The sequence below is a fragment of the Heterodontus francisci genome, chromosome 26 (genome assembly GCF_036365525.1).
Source record: "Heterodontus francisci isolate sHetFra1 chromosome 26, sHetFra1.hap1, whole genome shotgun sequence".
NCBI classification, from domain to species: domain Eukaryota; kingdom Metazoa; phylum Chordata; class Chondrichthyes; order Heterodontiformes; family Heterodontidae; genus Heterodontus; species Heterodontus francisci.
This window is the reverse complement of record NC_090396.1, coordinates 68,615,347-68,636,322: the sequence shown is the minus strand read 5'-3', so window position 1 is coordinate 68,636,322 and position 20,976 is coordinate 68,615,347. Positions and strand designations below refer to the sequence as shown.

General features: G+C 43.8%; 1 protein-coding gene across 1 annotated transcript in view; it reads left to right on the top strand.

The window, feature by feature from the left end:
- The window catches only part of LOC137384441 (protein kinase C alpha type), a 358,799-nt gene that overhangs the window by 210,290 nt on the left and 127,533 nt on the right, over window positions 1–20,976 (top strand). The window contains exons 4-5 of the mRNA XM_068058500.1: window positions 1,821–1,932; window positions 4,753–4,884. Of these exons, the coding sequence (XP_067914601.1) occupies window positions 1,821–1,932; window positions 4,753–4,884 (244 nt within the window). The remainder of the gene's footprint in view (window positions 1–1,820; window positions 1,933–4,752; window positions 4,885–20,976) is intronic.

Sequence of the window (20,976 nt, the reverse complement as noted above, 5' to 3'; positions counted from 1 at the left end):
TTTATGTTGGTGCTGAGGAGGTTACAACAGGGTGTGTAGTTTTTCTGCGCCACGATGAAAATTGTCCGTTTCTGCAGTTTTGTTTAGTCCTTCCCTGGCCGATTGTTGGTGTGAATTTGGGTCTTGAGCTGTTGGACTTGGCGCTCGCCTTCTGTCACCCTGTACACTCTCAGTTAAGCTGCCCCCCCCCCCCCTCCTTACCACCCCCCTGGGTATTAGAAATATTTACAGCCTCGCAATGCCCCAAAGAGTTTTACAACCAATGAAGGGAAGCGTGGTCACTGTTGTAATTTATGGAAAAGTAGCAACCAATTTGGGCGCAGCAAGGTCCACAAACAATTAAACTGTTTTAATGGTATTATTTGGGGGTTAGGACAACACCCTGCCATCCTTCAAGTAATGTTGTGGGATCTTTTACATCCAAATAAGAGGGCCGCAGCTTAACATCTCACCTGAAAGGTACATTCCGACAATGTAATTCTCTCAGTATTGTGCTGGGAGTGTCAGCTGAGATTTTGTGCTCAAGTCCCTGGAATGGGGGTGAACCCACAGTACACTGTGTCCCAGAGGTGAGAGTGCTACCCACTGTGTCATGGCTAAAACCAATGAAGGTAAGAGATGGCAGCTCTGTAGTGATACACTGGGTTAGAGCACCAACATTGTGCATCATGGAGTGGTAGGGACATGCATTTGGGGGCAACAGCCTCTGTGGGAGTGCAGGTGTCAGACTGACCTCTCTGCAACCTGTTATGTGATGGGAAGTAGGGCTCTGTGTGAGTTTGATTTGTTTCATCTAGTTGGCCATCGAAATCAAATTCTAAATCTAAATACAACTATTTGCATTTGGAAAAGTTTCTTGCTGTATAATCATGTAAATGAGGTAATGGTTTGACGCAGTCTGGGACAGATGGGTATTTTTAATGCAAATCTGTTAATTCCTGGAGATATTTATTTCAAAGTTCAGCATTTAGTTGCCGCAGAATTTCCTATTACCTCGTCACCAGCATCATTTTTTTTGAAGGTGTGTATGTGTTTGGATGTCTTAATTTCTGAAATGTTGAATGCTGGAAATTACAACTCAAACCACAAAAAGCTGGAAATGAGCAATGGGTCAGTTTGCGGCAGAAGGTGAAGGGAATCAGTCTTTCTCTTCCTAATTCCTGATTGGCCAGATCTTGCTTGACCAAATCCAGGCCAGCGTGACCACAGTTGACCCAGATTGACCAAACCTGGAGTGACCATTCTGGACCTCGACTGACCAGATCCCAAATGAATAGATCCGGATTAATCAGCTTCCGGACTGACCGGATCCAATCTCTTTTTGTATCTAATTCTCTTCCCAAAGTGATTTTTATCTAATTTACATTTGAGTCAAATTGAGAGAGAAGTTTGCTGCCCGATGCATCTCTCATTCTGGTTTACAACAACCCTGCCAGATCGTATCCAGGGTTGCTGAATTCTGGTTAACGTGCCAGTTTCATTTCCCACTTTCTGCCAAACTGATGCGCTTTTTACAGTGAAAGGGGCAGGTCACGGAGATCTCAATTGTGAAGTCCTGAATTGGAGGTAAAGTTTTTGGAACAGATGGTGAGGACCGGGTTACTGCTGCTCTCGCTGTAGTAATGCTGTAGCTTGAGTTTCCTGCATCAAATCCAGTGACGGCACAGCAACCTCCTTGTTCTGGCCTTGTGTGTGGGGAGGAGTGTGGGGGATGACCGTATGGAAATTGTGAATGTCATGAGGATCGTGGAGGAAAACTGAGGATCTTTTAGAGAAGCAAAGAATTAAACCTGTGTTGTTTTTTCTGCTTCTATTTCCAGGACCCCAGGAGCAAACACAAATTTAAAATCCACACTTATGGCAGCCCAACATTCTGTGATCATTGCGGCTCGCTGCTCTATGGTCTCATTCACCAAGGGATGAAATGTGACAGTGAGTTTCCTCTTGCTTACGTAACTCCTTGAGAAGTAGGCAGACATACAGAGTTTGTTTAACGGGGGTACTTTGGGAAAAATTGCAATAAATGTAACACTTTTTTTTAACGCTGAACTAACAGCACAGAAACAGGGTATTCAGCCGAGCTGCTCCATGTCAATGTTCATGTTCCACAGTAGCCCCCTCCCATTCATATTCATCTCACCCAATCAAACACTTCCAGAGCAATTCTGTTAATCCAGTTCTTTGGATGACTCCTTGCATCCATCAAAAACCTGGGAATGCCATTCCCACACTCCAGTGTTATACAGCTCAAAATCTATTCCAAACATAAGCCACGTTTAGAAGGACAGAATGCACTGTTGTACTGGTGGGGATGGATAATCATTCAAATCACAGTATGCTAACTTCATACATCACCATGACAGTTTACTTAAAATGAATATGATGTTGGACATGATGGAAAATGTTGTTTTATTATCAACAGCAATGCAGTCATTGTGATTCAGATAAGCTGGGTCACAGTCGTGCAAGTTTCCGTTACTCAGTACCTGTGAGCTTTCACCAGTTTCTAATTGTCTTTGTGAAGAACAGAGATCGCACACATCGCTCTCTCTCTCTCTCTCTCACATTCTCTCTCTCTCTGACTCTCTCGCGCCCTCGCCCGCCCGCTCCCTCTCGCGCCCTCGCCCGCCCGCCCCCTCTCGCGCCCTCGCCCGAGCAGCAGGCTTGATGTTTCTTTTTTTTTTCTTTTTACTTTGAAATACAGCACTGAAACAGGCCCTTCGGCCCACAGAGTCTGTGCCGACCAACATTTATACTAATCCTACCATATTCCCTACCACATCCACACCATTCTCCTACCACCTATCTATACTAGTGGCAATTTATAATGGCCAATTTACCTATCAACCTGCAAGTCTTTGGCTGTGGGAGGAAACTGGAGCACCCGGCGAAAACCCACGCAGCCACAGGGAGAACTTGCAAACTCCGCACAGGCAGTACCATATGGCCATTCTCCATGGACAATAATTGTCAAGAGCCTATTTGACTATTAAGGGCATCACATCCTGATCCTGATTCTCATTTGATGTCTGCACGTGGACCTTTAAGTACGAGTCATCGCCCAGCAATCAGCAGCTGTAACCTTGGCTAATTTCTCCCCTGCCCTAACCCAAACCCACAGCCTATGAAGCATTGGACTATTGCATGCAACTGAGTGTCAGTTGTGGTCAGTCGGTTGCACACTCACCTCTGAGACACAAGATTCAAGGTTCAAGTCCCACTCCAGGACTTGAGCACAAAAATCAAGGCCAACACTCCAGTGCAGTACTGAGGGAGTGCTGCACTGTTGGAGGTGCCGTCTTTCGGATGAGACACTAAACTGAGGCTCAGTCTGCCTTCTCAGGTGGGCATAAAAGATCCTATGACACTAATACAAGGAATAGTAGGGGTGTTCTCCCCGTGTCCCTCAATCAACACCACAAAAAACAGATTATCTGGTAATTATCACATTGCTGTTTGTGGGAGCTTGCTAGGCGCAAATTTACTACTACATTTCCTGTATTACAACAGTGATTATACTTCAGAAGTACTTCATTGGCTGTAAGATGCTTTGGCCCGTTCAGCGGTCAGAAAAGGTGCTATATGAATGCAAGTACAGAGCTTGAGTATTGCTGAAAATAGAGACATGTTGTCGAAGCTTTATGTCTTGCATTCTTCAGGACACTCCGCAAGAATCCCAATGTAAGGGAAAGCAACGACTTTGTACTGTATGAGAAGAGAGTGCTGATTGGTTGGCAAGTGATTTAAGATTGTCAGTAGGGCTCGCAGTGTGGCGCATTTGCGTGTACTGAAAGCTACATATATTAATACACAGGGCCCTGTTCTTTGCAGACAGAAAGAATATTTACAAACATTGTGCCTGTTTCAGCTGAACAACGTAAGTGACAGCCATTTGCTGGTTCATTCCTCAGGGCAATGCCTTGACCAATCACAGTCAAGCTGCCTGGATTAAATTTCAAATAAAGCTTGGCAGTTAACTGTCAGTCACCATAAACTGATACATTCTCCATGACAATGCCTCTACCAATCAGAGTTTACTTGCCAACCAATCAACACTCTCTTCTCATACAGTATAAAGTTGTTGTTTTCCCTTACATTGGTATTCTTGCGGTTTGTTCTGATGAGTGCAAGACGAAAAGCTTCAACAGCATGTCTCTATTTTAAGCAATAAGTGCAAGTCTTTCCCTTTTTTGATGAAAACAAAATACTGCGGATGCTGGAAATCGGAAATAAAAACAAAGTGCTGGAAATATGCGGCAGGTCTGGCAGCATCTGTGAAGAGAGAAACTGAGTTAATGGGTGGAATTTTATGCTCTCCCTCGCGGCGGGTTTGGAGGTGGGGAGAGCATAAAATCGTTAGGGATGGTTGGCCAGCAGCTCTGCAAGGCCGGGTTTCCCGCTATGTCGAGACTCCCGCGGCTGGCACAGAATTCCACCCAACATTTCAGGTCTGTGATCTTGCATCCTTTTTTTTTGAGATCAGCTAACTCTGTCTAATCCGGGGACAGGAATTGGAACCATCCTGGTCTCTCAGGCTCCGTTTCACACTCAATGTAATTACTGGGGGGGTTCCATGTTCAGTTTCAATGAAAATCTAATTCCTGTTCTTCTCTTCCCATTTCCCCCTTCCCTTCCCTGTTTTCCCCCTTCCCTTCCCACAAACACAGAAGATTGTTTTTCCAAAGACCCCTTGATTATTTCAGTGTGGTGAAGGTTGGAGCTCTGATATGTGTGTAACTTTCTGTTCCACAGCCTGTGACCTGAACGTGCACAAGAAATGTGTCATAAACGTGCCCAGCATGTGTGGAACAGATCACACAGAGAGGAGGGGTAGAATATTCCTGAAAGTGGAGGTCGACAGTGACAACTTGCTTCATGTTACAGGTAAATTCCTTATTGCATCCGCATGGGGACCAGCGACTGTGCACTGAATGGGTCTTAGGTTAGGTGGATCAAAGTACAAAACAACCTCTGAAATGAAACAATATTTTTCTGCTCCTTAGCAAAAGGAAGCTAATGGTTGCAACATAGCACACACAGACTTAAAACAGACCAGGGACTGAGCTTCAGACCTTCCTGGTGGCTAAGACTCAGTATTCCCCAGACCCCAAGTTTGGTGGTGTCTTCCTTTCTTCCAGCTTGCTCTCAGGCTACAACTGCTGGGTTTCTCTCTTGCAGCCTGCCTTGAGGCCACAACCCCTGGATTCCTCTCTTACAGCCTGTCTGCCTTCAGAAAGTCTGTTAAATTTATCTGGACTCAAAAGTCAATAGCTTGTTGTACTGATTCTATATGCAAAGTCCAGAAGTCTGGATTCACAAAGTCACCTGGGCCTCCCATTGTTCTCAGGTGTTAACAGCTGCCTTGGTACCCTTACATCTTCCAAAGTACTGACTTCTTGTTTTACAACCCAAAAGTCTGGGAGGACAAAACCTATTGTTCTTCAGGTGTTAGCCCTGCAGTCTCTGTTTTCGAAAGAAAATCTTTGATTTGTTTTCTGTGCTGTCCTGGTAACACAGACTGTTGCCTTGGCCTTTCACAGAGTGGAGGTGAGGCCACCTGACCTTCCAGACTCCATCTTGAACTTTTAAAAATCACGATGGCAGTATGATATCATTGCTATAGAAGAAGTTTGGCTTAGAGGGGTAAAAATGGCAGCTCAACATCCTTGGATATAGAGATTTCAGGCAGGATCGAGAGGGGGATAAAAAAGAAGGGAGGGCCAGCATTATTGCTTAAAGAATCAATTACAGCTGTGATGAGGGATGATATGCTAAATGAATCACCAAATGAGGCCACATGGATTGAGCTCAGAAATAAAAAGGGGCAACCATACTACTAGCTGTGTACTATAGATCCCCAAATAGTGAGAGGGAGATAGAAGGACAAATATGTAGGCACATTTCTGAGTGCAAAAAAAGGGCAATAATTGTCAGAGATTTCACCTACCCTAATATCAGCTGGAATACAAACAGTGTGAAGGGCACAGAGGGCACAAAATTCTTGAATTGCATTCAAGAGAACTTTTTAAGCCAGCACATAACAAGTCCAATGAGAGGGGGCGCAATTCTAGATTTAGTCTTAGGACATTAAGCTGGGCAAGTGGATGAAGTAGCAGTGGGTGACCATTTTGGAGATAGTGACCATAATACAGTTAGAGTTAGCATTGTTATGGAAAAGGACAAAGATAGAACAGTTCTAAATTGTGGGAAGACAAATTTTACGAAGCTGAGAGGTGATCTGGCGAAGGTTGACTGGATAGAGCTACTTGAAGGTAAATCAGTGACAAACCTGTGGGAGGCATTCAAAAGCGAGATTCTACGGGCACAGTGTAGACATGTCCCCACAAAGAAAAAGAGTGGTACTGCCAAATCTAGAGCGCCCCTGGTTATCTAGAAGCATACAGGATGAAATAAAGCAGAAAAAGAAAGCTTATGATGATCACAAAAAACGTAATTCTTCAGAAAGCCTAGGGGAGTATAGAAAGTGCAGGGGTGAAGTAAAAAAGGAAATTAGCAAAGAGAGGACATGAAAATTTATTGGCAGGTAAAATCCAAAGATGTTTTATCAGTACATTAAGAGCAAGAGGATGACTAAGGAAAGGGTAGGGCCTATCAGAGATGTACAAGGGAACTTGTGTGGATGCAGAAGATGTGGGCAGGGTTCTTGATGAGTACTTTGTCTCCCTCTTCACAAAGGAGGGATGATGCAGACATTGTAGTTAAAGAGGAGGAGTATGAAATATTAGATAGGATAAGCATAATGAGAGAGGAAGTAGTAGAGGGTCTGACATCCTTGAAAGTGGATAACTTGCCAGGGCCAGATGGATTGTATCCCAGGTTGTTAAAGGAAGCCAGGGAGGAAATAGCAGATGCTCTGAGGATCATTTTAAAATCCTCACTATATACAGGCAAGGTACCAGAGAATTGGAGGTCTGCAAATGCTGTACCATTATTTAAAAAGGATGCAAGGGATAGACCAAATAATTATAGGATGGTCAATCTGACTTCACTGCTGGGCAAATTATTAGAATCAATTTTGAAAGATAGGATAAATTGTCACTTAGAAAGGCACGGATTAATCAGTGATGGTCAGCATGGATTTGTTACGGGAAGGTCATGTCTTACTAACAATTGAATTTTTTGAGGAAGTCACAAGGAGGATTGGCGAGGGTAGTGCTGTGGATGTTGGCTACATGGATTTTAGTCAGGCATTTGACAAGGTCCCACATGGCAGATTGGTCAGAAACGTAAAATCCCATGGGATACAGTGGAATGTGGCAGGTTGGATCCAAAATTGGCTCAGTGACTGGTAACAAAGGGTAATTGTTGATTGTTTTTATGAATGGAAAGCTGTTTCCAGTGGCGTTCCACAGGGCTCGGTGTTGGGTCCTTTGCTGTTTGTGGTATATATTAATGATTTGGACTTAAATGTGGGAGGCATGATAGGGAAATTTGCAGATGACACAAAAAATGGCCATGTGGTTGATAGTGAAGAGGATAGCTGTAGACTCCAGAATGATATCAATGGTTTGGTTGAGTGGGCGGAAAAGTGGCAAATGGAATCCAATCCGGAGAAGTGCGAGGTCATGCATTTGGGGACGGCAAATAAAGCGAGGGAATACACAATAAATGGGAGGATATTGAGAGGGCTAGAAGAAGCAAGAGACCTTGAAGTGCATGTCCACAGGTCCCTGAAGGTGGCAGCACAGGTAAATTAAAGTGGTGAAAAAGGCATATGGAATGCTGTTCTGATGAAGGGCCACTGACCTGAAACGTTAACTCTGCTTCTCTCTCCACAGATTCTACCAGACCTGCTGCGTATTTCCAGCATTTCTTGCTTTTATTATGGAATGCTTTCCTTTATTGGCTGAGGTATAGAATACAAAGCAGGGATGTAATGCTGGAACTGTATAAAATGCTGGTTAGGCTGGAGTATTGCGTACAGTTCTGGTCACCACATTACAGGAAGTACAAAATTTCTATGGAGAGAGTACAGATGAGATTTACAAGAATGTTGCCAGGGCTTGAAAGTTGCAGCTATGAGGAAAGATTGGATAGGCTAGGGTTGTTTTCCTTAGAACAGAGGAAGCCGTGGCGTGACTTAATTGAGGTGTACAAAATTATGAGGGGCCTGGATTGAGTGGCCAGGAGAATCTGTTTCCCCTAGCAGCGAGGTCAATTAACAGGGGGCACAGATTTAAGGTAGAAGGATTAGAGGAAACCTAAGGAAAAACTTTTTCACCCAGAGGGTGGTGGGTGTCTGAAATTCGCTGCCTGGATTGGCGGTGAAGGCAGAAACCCTCAACTTATTTAAAAGGTACCTGTACCTGAAGTGCTGTAACCTGCAAGGCTACGGACCAGATGCTGGAAGGTGGGATTAGAATGGGCAGCTATTTTTTTTTCAGCAGGCACAGACACGATGGGCTGAATGGCCTCTTTCTGTGCCATAACGTTTCTATGGTTCTACAAGGTCCACCGGTCATAACAGTATGCATTATCACATAGAAATTACAGTACAGAAACAAGCCATTCAGTCCAACTGGTCTGCGCTGGAGTTTACACTCCACGCAAACCTATCCCACCCTATTACCTAAGCATACAAGGCTACGGGCCAAGTGCTGGAAAATGGGATTAGAATAGTTAGGTGCTTGATGGCCGGCACAGACACGAAGGGCCTGTTTCTGTGCTGTATAATTCTATGACTCTACTTCATCTAACCCTATCAGTATACTGTTATGATCCCCGTGGAGACCACCAGCAAACCAAAAGAAACAAATCCACCAAATGAACCCAATTTAGAAACAAAAAAAATGGACAAGACTTCACTTCTATAAATTTTGCTTTAACACTCAAACCAAAACCAGCATAAATTAAACATGATCTAACAGTTAAATCATGGTCGACATATTTATCTTAAAGGTTACACATTAATTATCAGATCCAACAAAGTTAGTCAGTACGAATCCTCTGAGCAGTCCTAATAGCAAGAGGGTGCCGAACAGTCCGATAGTACACCAAAATCAGGAACTTCCTCAGGTTTTTCCAAGTCCTATCCTCCAAGGTGTAGATATGGAAATAATGATGTCCCATCGATAGTTGGCGCTGCAACCTTCCCTTTCATGGTTAGGTCTTGTCACCTCGTGAATAACCTTGGCCTTGTCCACAACTGTCGTGATGGCATGGTTTCACTAATTACTCTTTAAGTCACTGAAGACAGCTGCTGTAAGTCATATTCGCCAATGATCAACCATCAGAGTCCAATTTCCTCAACCTGCAGCCTGTCTTTATAAAACAACCAACAGCTCCCAGCTCGTTTCTTTAAACCACCTTTGCTTCCACCCACTGTAGTGTACTGTTGTAAACTGAAACCTGAGCTCGAGTCACATGTCTCTGGTCACACGTCTGATCATAAAACTGTTTTAAACTGGTGATGATCAGTTTTGTCTTTCCCAGAACACACTGGAGCTTTCAGTTCGTGCGAGGAGTAAACCATCTGACTTTTTAAAAATTATGTAAGATATGGCAATATACTAGCAAGTGGCAGCAATCCTTATGTTGCCAAACCTACACACCTCAACTGATACTGAGTTAGCCTTCCAAGTAGTTGGTGTACAAATCATTGAGGACATGGGACAGAAACCTTCGAATTTGCACGTTGGCTTTTGTCTTTTCCTTAGTTCGTTCTTTTATCAAATAAAAGCAATGGATTTAACGAGTGCTAACTCCCCGTCCCCTTTCTCATAACATATAGATTTTTAAAAATCTCTATGTTGGGGAGACACACAATCTATTGCAGTTTGCTTGTAACATTTTACTTTCTTCTCTGATTTATGAATGTGTTGACTGCTGACTTATAGCAAGGTTTCTGTTCAAAAGGGTCTTTCTGCAGAATGGATCTGAGTGTCCTCGTACATGAGTCACAAAAGGTTGGCATGCAGGTACAGCAAGTAATTAGGAAAGCAAATGGAATGTTAGCCTTTATTGCAAGGAGGATGGAGTATAAAAGTAGGGAAGCTACAACTGTACAGGGCATTGGTGAGACCACGCCTAGAGTACTGTGCAATATTTTGGTCTCCTTATTTAAGAAGGGATATACTTGCATTGGAAGCAGTTCAGAGAAGTTTCACTAAGTTGATTCCTGGGGTGAAGAGGTTGTCTTATGTGGAAAGGTTGGGCCTATACTCATTGGAGTTTAGAAGAGTGAGGGGTGATCTAATTGAAACAAGATTCTGAGGGGGCTTAACAGGGTAGATGCTGAGGGGAACCTGGAACTGGGGGTACAGTTTCAGAATAAGGGGTCTCCCATTTAAGATGGGGATGAGGAGGAATTTCTTCTCTGAGGGTTGTCAATCTTTGGAATTTTCTACCCCAGAGAGCAGTGGAAGCTGGGTCATTGAATATATTCAAGGCTGAGATAGACAGATTTTGAACTGTAGATGAGTCGAAGGTTATGGGGAACAGGCAGGAAAGCAGAGTTGAGACCAAGATCAGATCAGTCATGATCTTACTGAATGGCAGAGCAAGCGCGAGGGGCCGAATGTCCTTCTGTCCAGATTTGCTTCTGGCGGATATAATTTCATCAGTGGTGAATCTCACTCGATATGCAGTGCGCTTGGCAGCTGAGTATGTGCCCATTCACTGAATCACCACTTTATCACGCCTTCAAAGCACTTGGAGTTATTATTTGTAATTTTTTTTTAAAAAGGTAATGCTAAAAAGCACTCAGCAGAACACGCAGCACGTGTGGAGAGAGAAACAGAGTTAATGTTTCACGTCAATAACCTTTCATAAAACGGTACAGCACAGAAGGAGGCCAAGCAGTTTATCATGCCTGTGCTAGCTCTTTTAATCCCACTCCCCTGTCCTTGCCCTATAACCTGGCAAATGTTTCCCCAAGAATTTATCCAATTCCCTTTTGAGCGATAATTAATCTGCTTCCACTGCCCTTTCAGGCAATGCATTCAGATCATAAAGTCTCAGTGCATAAAAAAAAATATCCTCTCGCCTCATCTCTTTCATCAGAATGCAGTTATTACTTGTAGTTATTTGACGCATGATGTGGCTTTTAATAATGAAAGGATTGTCTGATGGGCATCAGATGGGATTGAAGGAGCTTGAATGTGAGGAGTATTGTTAACTGACTGTGAAGTGATGCAGCATAGTTTGTATAGTTTAACTAAACATACGAACAGAGGTTGACTCCACTGTGTGACCTCTTTGGGATCCTGTTCTATACCTCGTACAGTAGACTGTGTAGAAAGCCATATATCCAAGATTGCTAATGACATAAAGATTGGTGGTATAGAAGGTAGTGTCGACAGAAGCATAAAATTATAAGAGACATTGATAGATTAAGTGAGTGGGCGAAACTGTGGCAGATAGATTGCAATCCAGTTAAGTGTGAGATAGTCCATTTTGGACCAAAAAAGGATAGATCCAAGTAATTATTTAAATGGTGAAAAGCTAGAAACAGTTGGAGATCCATAAAGATTTAGGCATCCATGAACACAGATCAGTAAAATGTAGTAGTTAGGTAAAATAAATAAACAGAAAGGATAATTGAATGTTCGCCTTTAGAGCTAGTAGGCTGGAATATAAATGGAAGGATGTTTTGCTGCAGTTATATAAGACCTGGCTAGACAGCATTTGTACAGTTCTGGCACCACACCTTAGGATATATTGGCTCTGGAAGGAGTGCAGTGCAATTTCATTAAAATGTGACCAGGGGTCAGAGATGGATTATAAGGAGAGATTGCATAAACTAGGCTTTCATTCCCTGGAATATAGAAAACTAAGGGGAGATTCGAATGAGGATTTTAGAATTTTGAAAGGAATTGATGAAGTAGATAGAGAAAAACTTCTTCCGTTGGTTAGGGAGTTTTGGATAAGGGGCATAACCTTAAAATCAGAGCCAGGCCATTCAACAGAGTTGCAACAAAGCATTTCACACAGTGAATGGTAGAATTGTGGAACTCTACTATAAAAAGTAGATGCCAGCTCAAGTAATAGTTTTAAATCTGAGATTGATTGATAGATTTTTGCTAGACGAGGGTATGAAGGGGTATGGAGCCACGGAGGGTGGATGGAGTTAGGATACAGTTTTCCAGGTGACACTGAGGGGGGCAGTTTTCCGGGTGACACTGAGGGCAACAGTTTTCCAGATGGCACCAGTAAGTGGGAGTGATGTTCATCATGAAACATCTGATTTCTTTTACAGTCTCTGATGTTTTTAAATGTGACGGTGACGGGGTCCCATGGTGCAGCACTACTGGTGAGGGGTGCTGTGCTTTGCAGGGATGCTGCGCTTTGAAGTGTCCTGCGCTTTGGACGAGAGACTGAACAGGGCCAGTGTTTAGCTCTTCCACTGATTCAGGTGGAACATTCTAGCCTTGACTAACACCCAACTGAATCAAAATTAACTGGTCTCTACCATCATTGTTATTCGTGAGATCTTGCTGTGTACACATTGCAGGTGGAGCAGAGTTGCAGTTGAAGCTACCATTCATGGGTCCAGGATGGGTGTGACCCAGGGTATGGTGGAGGGTGGGTGGGCAGGGGTGTCCCTCTGGCTGCCTGGAGAAGATTTATAAGGATGGTAGCATGGTGGTAATGTTACTGGACAGTAATCCAGAGGCCCAGCCTAATGCTCCAGTGACATGAGTTCAAATCCCACCATGGCAGCTGGGGGAATTTAAATTCAATTAATTAATAACATTAAATAAAATGCTAGTCTCATTAATAATCATGAAACTACTGGATTGTCATAAAACCCATCTGGTTCACTAATTTCCTGTCGGGAAGGAAATCTGCCATCCTTACCCGGTTTGGCCCACATGTGACTCCAGACCCACAGCAATGTGGTTGACTCTTAACTGCCCTCTGAAATAGCCTAGCAAACTACTACAGAAAAGTCAAAAATGTGGGTGTACCTACACCCCATGGACTGTAGCGGTTCACGAAGGCAGCTCACCACCACCTTGTCTAGGGCAATTAGGGATGGGCAATAAATGCAGGCCTAGCCAGCGACAGTCACATCCCAAGAATGAAAAAGAAAAAGTTCCTGCTTAAATGCTTTGGAAAGAAAGAAAGATGTGCATTTATATAGTCCCAAAGTGCTTTACAGCCAATGCAATACTTTTGAAGTGTAGTCACTATGGTAATGTAAGGAACGCAGTATGCAATTTACACACAGCAAGCTCCCACAAACAGCAATGTGATAATGGCCAGATAATCTGTTTTGAGTGATGGTGATAGAAGGATAAATATTGGCCAGGATACCGTGGAGAACTCCCCTGCTCTTCTTCGAAATAGCACCAAAGGATCTTTCACACTCACCGGAGAGAGCAGACAGTACCTCGGTTTAATGTCTCATCCGAAAGACGGCAACTCCAATGGTGCAGCACACCCTCAATACTGCTCGGAGAGTGTCAGCCAAGCTCAGAGGGTGCATGCAGAGAGAGCCCTCTGGGTATCCTTGGGGCCTTCAGAGACAGTTGGAAACCTCGAGGAATAGAGTTATCGATGTGGATCTGCTGACATGACGGGCCAAATGGCCTCCTTCTACACTGTAACAATTCTGTGATTCTGTGCATATTGTGATTTGAATTGAGTTTATTTTAAATTAATTGGCTATTATAATTAATTATATTAGTGGTACCTCCTCAATGTGAGGGGGCACTTGTGCAGTTGCCTTTCTGTTAGAGCAGATGTTGCCTCAGACACAGCTACAATAATTGGATGAATGGAAGGAGTGAGTGTTGAAAGGTTGTATGGAAGGACAGTTGGTGTCAGCTCTCAAAGATGAAGCTGAATTCACAGTGACTGTGGAGGACGGATTCTGCAAGATTTTAATTGTGCCTAATTTAATGTTTAGAACCTTAAGCGTGAAATTAATGGCTGTGAAATTAACGCCTTGGAGCAGTTTCAGTGCTGAGTGTGTGTTGCAGTTCTAATGAGCTGAAGGAAGGTCCATACACGTAGAAAGCACCAGTTCTGAAATGGGATTGAATATATAAATAGATCAGAAGCATCACCATTGGATTTATCCCTTTGCCATGTACATGGATTATTCTATTTTAAGTTGGTAAATGAAATATCATGTCTCTTGTCTATATCTAAAGATTCTGCTCTCAAGATGTTATTTTATCTCTCCTCTTTGGGAGATGCTGGATGCTCTCTGGTACCTGACCCAAGTGGCCACTTTTAAAATTTATTTTAGTGAGGCCAGTTAGTTAGTGCCAACAGGTTACTCCTTCATGGAGGGTGTCACATCCAGCCCGATTCTGTCCTCACCCAACATGCACACACTGCAACAGAATGGTTGTTGCAGAAGGTAGCTGGCTGCTTAACGTTCCTCCCTCCCCTCGCTCAGAGATACTGAGGTCTCCACATCCCCTCCTTCGTCATTCCCCACCCTCGTTGAAATCAGCAAAGTTGCCATAGCCCAGGCATTTGGACCTGGGACCCCTCCTGGTCTGTAAGCTTCAGTCCCCACGTCACAAAGAGCCAGTGAAATGTACTGTGACCCCTCAGTGAGGCGGAAATTGAAAAAGGTTTTAACGGATCAGGGAGTTGAAATTGAAGTTCTTAACTGGAATTAACTGTCAGCAGCTGATGCTGTTGTGGATTAAGGCGTTAAAATGCAGTCAATGAGGGGAGAGCAGGCTGCAGAGAGGGTGAAAACAGCACAGCAACATCTGTATAACCAGAGGGCAGAACAGAGAAGGCTGAATACTGAGCAGATTCTCTGTGATTATGCAGAAAGGTGGCTGCACAGTTCTAGTTTGTATTGATTAGGTTCTCTGATCCCTGAATGTATTGTCGATAATTATGTTTAAATTGCACCAATGTGTTGTTTTGGACTCTTGCTGGATTGCCAGATGAGCAGTGAAAGTATGAATTGCATCTTTCACAACCTCGGGATTTCCCAAAGTGCTTTACAGCCAATGCACAACTTTTGAACAACTGGTAAATGACGTTCGACACAGATAAATGTGAGGTAGTATATTTTGGGTAGGAAGAATAGGGAGGTCACTTATTACTTGGAAGTTCTGAGTCTGGGTCAGGTAGAGGAACAGAGGGATTTCGGAGTATAAATACACCAAGCCACAGGTTAGCAAGACCATTAAAAAAAAAACTAAGCACTAGGCTCTATTTCTAGAGGGATAGAATTGAAAAGTCAGGAGGTTGTGCTAAACCTGTATCAAACCTTGGTTAGACCACACCTAGAGTACTGCATGCAGTTCTGGTCACCATATTATAGATTGGATGTAGAGGCACTGGAGAGGGTGCAGAGAAGATTTACAAGGATGATACCAGAAATGCGTGGGTATACATATCAGGAAAGAATGAACAGGCTGGATCTCTTTTCTCTTGAAAAAAGAAGGCTGAGGGGTGACCTTTGGAGGTCTTCAAAATTATAAAAGGTTTTAATAGAGTGGATAGAGAGAAAATGTTTCCACTTGTGGGGAACAGCATAATTAGAGGCCATCAATATAAAATAGTCATCAAGAAATCCAATAGGGAATGCAGCAGAAACTTCTTTACTCAAAGAGGGGTAAGAATGTGGAACTCTCTACAACAGGGAGTGGTTGAAGTGAACAGTATGCATTTAAGGGGAAGCTAGGTAAGTATGTGAAGGAGAGAAGGGACTAGAGGGTTAAGATGATAGATTTAGATGAGGAAAGATGGGAGGAGGCTCGAGTAGAGCATAAACGCTGGCATGGACTGGTTGTGCCGAATGGCCTGTTTCTGTACTATATATATCCCATGAAATCTTGGGTGAAGTGTAGTTACTGTTTTAATTCAGGAAACACAGCTGCCAATTTATGCACAACAAGATCCCAAAGCAGCAATGTGATACCGCACAAATAATTTGTTCTTATTAAGTTGGTTGAGGGATAAATACTAGCCAGGACATCTTCTCTTCAAAATAGTGCCATGGGATCTTATAAATCTACTTAAGAGAGCAGGTGGAGCTTCAGTTTAATGTCTCATCCAAAAGACAGCACCTCTGACAGTGCAGCACTCCCTCAGTAATGCATTTGGGGAGGACAAACAAAGCAAGGGAATCCACAATAAACGGGAGGATATTGATATGGACAGAGCAAGTGAGAGACCTTGGAGTGCATGTCCACAGGTCCCTGAAGGTGGTAGGACAGATAGATAAACTGGTGAAGAATGCTATGCCTGTTTCAAATCCCCTGACGGACACTCTTGAGTTTTATGGTAACAGAGGGCCGTGTTAGTACATTAACTTTCGCATGGCACACAATTAAACGCTTACTTTAAGGCGTTAAAAAAACATTGGCACAAGTAAAAAGCCAGTCACTCTTCTTTCAAGATCTAAATCCCTAGCCTTAACTGATAAGATAATAAAATAAACTTGCACTATTAAAGGTCTCTGGCTAATATCAAATTAAAATTATCCTTTTGTCATGCACTCCTCCCTGTCATCACTTTCAGAACTAATTTCCTCCAGTATCCCGAGCTGTTGCAAATTCAAAAGGAACTCAGACAGCTGCATTTGATTCTCTTGCTGTTAAGAGTTTAACAATGTTGACGTTAAGCTATTCTGATGGTTTGGTATGTAAATATAGGGCCTGCTTTGGTGATGGGCCACACAGCATAGGAAAGTTCCAGGTTCCAGTCCAGCAGTCACTGTTCCAGTTTGGATGATCAGCCATGGGGGCGGAACCTGATCCCACAGAGATAACACCCACAGTATAAAGAGCTGCATTTTTATAGCACTTTTCATGACTTCAGAACATCCCAAAGCGCTTTGCAGCCAATGAAGTACTTTTGAAATGTATTCACCATTGTAACATAGGAAAGACGGTTACCAATTTGTGCACAGCAGGTTCCCACGAAAGCTTGAGGAAAACGATCAGACATTTTTTCGTAAGCGGTATTGGTTGTGGGATAAATATTGGCCAGGACACCAGGAAGAACTCCCCTTCTCTTGGAAGTAGTGGGTTCTTGGAAGAGGGCTGTTTTTGCGAGTGGAAGCCTGTGACCATCGCAGGGATCGGTGCTGGGACCCTTGCTGTTTGTAGTGTACATTAATGACTTAGACGTGAATATAGGAGGTATGATCAGTGAGTTCATAGATGACACGGAAATTGGTGTTGTAAATAGTGAGGAGAAAATCCTTAGATTACAGGGAGATATAGATGGGCTGGTAAAATGGGCGGAGCAGTGGCAAATGGAATTTCATCCTGACAAGTGTGAGGTTATGCATTTTGGGAGGACTAACAAGGCAAGGAATGTACAATGGATGGTAGGACCCTAGGAAGTACAGGAAGTCAGAAGGACCTTGGTGTATTTGTCCATAGATCACTGAAGGCAGCAGCACAGGTAGATAAGGTGGTTAGGAAGGCATATGGAATACTTGCCTTTATTAGCCAAGGCATAAAATATAAGAGCAGGGAGGTTATGATGGAGCTGTATAAAATGCTAGTTAGGCCACAGCTGGAGTACTGTGTACAGTTCTGGGCACCACACGATAGGAAGGATGTGATTGCACTGGAGAGGGTGCAGAGGAGATTCACCAGGATGTTGCCTGGACTGGAGCATTTCAGCTATGAAGAGAGACTGAAAAGGCTAGGGTTGTTTTCCTTGGAGCAGAGAAGGCTGAGGGAGGTCATGATTGAGGTGTACAAGATTGAGGGGCATTGATAGGTTAGATAGGAGGAAACTTTTTCCCTTAGCGGAGGGGTCGTGAACCAAGGGGCATAGATTTAGGGTAAGGGGCAGGAGGTTTAGGGGGGATTTGAGAAACATTTTTTCACCCAGAGGGTGGTTGGAATCTGGAACACACCTGAAGTGGTGGTGGAGGCAGGAACCCTCACAACATTTAAGAAGTATTTAGATAAGTACTTGAAACGCCACAGCATACAAGGCTATGGGCCAAATGCAGGAATATGGGATTAGAATAGTTGGGTGCTGTATGGCTGGCACAGACACGATGGGCTGAAGGGCCTGTTTCTGTGCTGTATGACTCTATGACTCTAGTATCGTGGAATGTTGAATGTTGACCTGAGAGGGCAGGCTGGACTTCGGTTTAACATTCCATCTGAAAAACAGCACCTGACTGTGCTGCACTCTATCAGTACTGCACTAGAGTGTCATTTCTGTGGATCAAGTCTCTGGCGTGGTATTCGATCTCCCTTGACCTTATGACCCAGAGGCCTGTCTGGTACTCACCAATGTTCCCTCTAATTTTTTTTTGGAATGCGCAGGTGATCTATTTAAGTGCATAGCTGTGCTGTGCGTTAACTTAAAGGGGCCAACTGATGCGTGGCCTGCGCAGGGACTTTCGGGTTGCTGTATGGCCACTCAGCTTACAGAGAAGGTTGATTTAAAATTAGGGGTCGCCCTTTTAGGAGAGAGATGAGAAATTTGTTCTCGGACGGTTGTGCGACTTTGGAACTCTCTGCCTCAGAAGGTGGTGGAGGCAGAGTCATTGAATATTTTTAAGGCGGAGGTGGATAGATTCTTGTTACGCAAGGGAATCAAAAGATATTGGGAGTAGATGGGAGTGTGGAATTCGAGACACGAACAGATCAGCCATGATCTTATTGAATGGCGGAGCAGGCTCGAGGGGCCGAATGGCCTACTTCTGCTCCTAATTCGTATGTTCGTAGGATACTCACTGACCCATGGCTGACACCTTGTAACTTTGCAAAACTGATGCAGAGGTTTGCGAGCAGGTCAGAAAATTGAGGCTATGATGCTGCCTCAAAACCAGGTTTGAGTCTAAGGACTCTAGAGTTTGGGAACAAAGCCTTGTGTACCCCGAGTACATCAGTGTTCATGTTCCATTTATGAGTCTGACACTTCGTTGCCTGTGAGTTTTCCTGCCAACTTTATGTTTGATTGCTTTTTAATTCTCTTCTTGGGGATTGATTGCGGTGAGCTTGTGCAGCTGTGTCCTAGAGTAATCCAGGCTGTGACTTTGTTGTTTTTGTATCTACTCTGATGTCAGCTTGTGGTGGATGGTGGCACACTAGAGAGTGAAGGTTGTGAGTTCAAGCCCCACTCCAGATTTGAGCACACGATCTAGGCTGGAACTTCGGTGCAGGAAGTGCTGCACTGTCAGAGATGTCCTCTTTCTGTTGAGACGCTAACATGTCTGCCTGTTCAAATGGAAGGTAGAATATAAAAAGATACAGTGAAAGGTTTCTTATCCTCCCACAATATTGAGACCTTCCTAATCGTAAACTCAAAGAACATTCTCTGTGACTATAGTGTGTTTTCTCTCCACATCATTCTCGACCTCTCTACAGCTTTTGACCCTGTTAACCACATCATTCTTCATCCAGCAGCCCTCCTGTGTTGTCTAGCTCAGTGGCACTCAGCTTGTCTGCTTCCACCCATAACATATCTGAGTGTAGCTTGAGAATCACCAGCAATGGGCCCTCATTCAGTCATCTCTGGAGTTCCCCAAGGGCCTTTCTGTGGCCTCCTCAGCTTCCTCATCTACATGTTGCCCGTTCACACCATCACATTGGGTTAGCTTCAGACGTATGCTGACGATACACAGCTCTAAGTCTCCATCATCTCCCGCAACCCCTCCACAGTTGCTGTGTTGTCATACTGCTTGTTCGACATCTAATCCTGAATGAGTTGCAGTTTATTCCAGCTAAACATTGGGAAGACTGAGACCATTGTCTTTGGCCTTTGCCACAAACTCTGTTCTTTTGCTGCTGATTTCATCTCCATCTCTGGTCGCTGTCTCAGACCAGACCAGACCCTCGGATCGTATATAGCCGAGAGCTGAGCTTCTAACTTCACAGCCCTTGCATCACAAAACTGTTTATTCCCAGCTCTCTAACATCACCCGCCACTGAAACCCCCTCCATGCTTTTGTCACCTTCAGACTTTTCCAGTGCTCTCCTGGCCAGCTTCCAGAATTTTGATTTTTCCTTTGAGGTTATTAAAAACTTGGAACTGTGAGCACAGTACCTCAGTTTAAATTGAGAATAAAACAAGAGGACTCTGAGTCGAACAAAAGAAAAGCTGGTGTTTCTTTTTCCTATGCACAGTGGCCAGCACATGGAATGGACTTTGGGAAGAGTAGTGGAGATGAAAGCGGGAGGATCATTTCAGAGACATTTGGACGCTGTGATTGGGGAATTGGAGTTGGTTTCCAGATGAATGAGCTGAATAGCCATCTTCCATTTGTATCTTACGGTCAGCAGCTGCACCATTGGTGGCCATGCTTCAGCTGCCTCGGCCCTAAGCTTGGAATTCCCTCCCTAAATCTCTCCAACTCTCTTTCCTTAACACATACATCTTGACCACCTAATATTTCCTTATGTACTGGGTGTTGAATGTTGTTTGATAATGTTCCAGTGAAACACCTTGCGACATTTACTACGTTAAAGGCAAAATGTAAATGTAGCTGTAGCTGAACCAAAAGCATTGGTTACAGTGTAAACTTCAGACTCGGTCTGGGTTTTAACTCTGTTTTACCAGACTAAAGTGTTTATATTCAGCAAATGCACTGTCAGTGCTTCTGAATCCTGTCCAGTTGCTGGAAGAGTTCCAGAGTACTTGGCATTAACACAAGTATGTGTCCAGTACATACTGCAGGTCCAATTCAGGCCACTGAGTAGAACCGCATTGGCTAGTCTATACAATCAGGCAGTCCGTCGCTGCATGCAGCAAGACCTGGATTCAGGCTTGGGCTGATAACTGGCAAGTAACATTCTAGCCATGCAAGTGCCAGGCAATGACCATCTTCAGCAAATCTAAAAGGAATCTAACCATCTTCTCTGGATGTTCAATGGCATTACCATCGCTGAATTCCCCCACTATCAACATCCTGGGGGTTACCATTGACCAGAAACTGAACTGGACCAGCCATATAAATACTGTGGCTACAAGAGCTGGTCAGAGGCTGGGTATTCTGTGGCGGGTAACTCACCACCCGACTCCTTGAAGCATTCCCACCATCTACAAGGCACAAGTCAG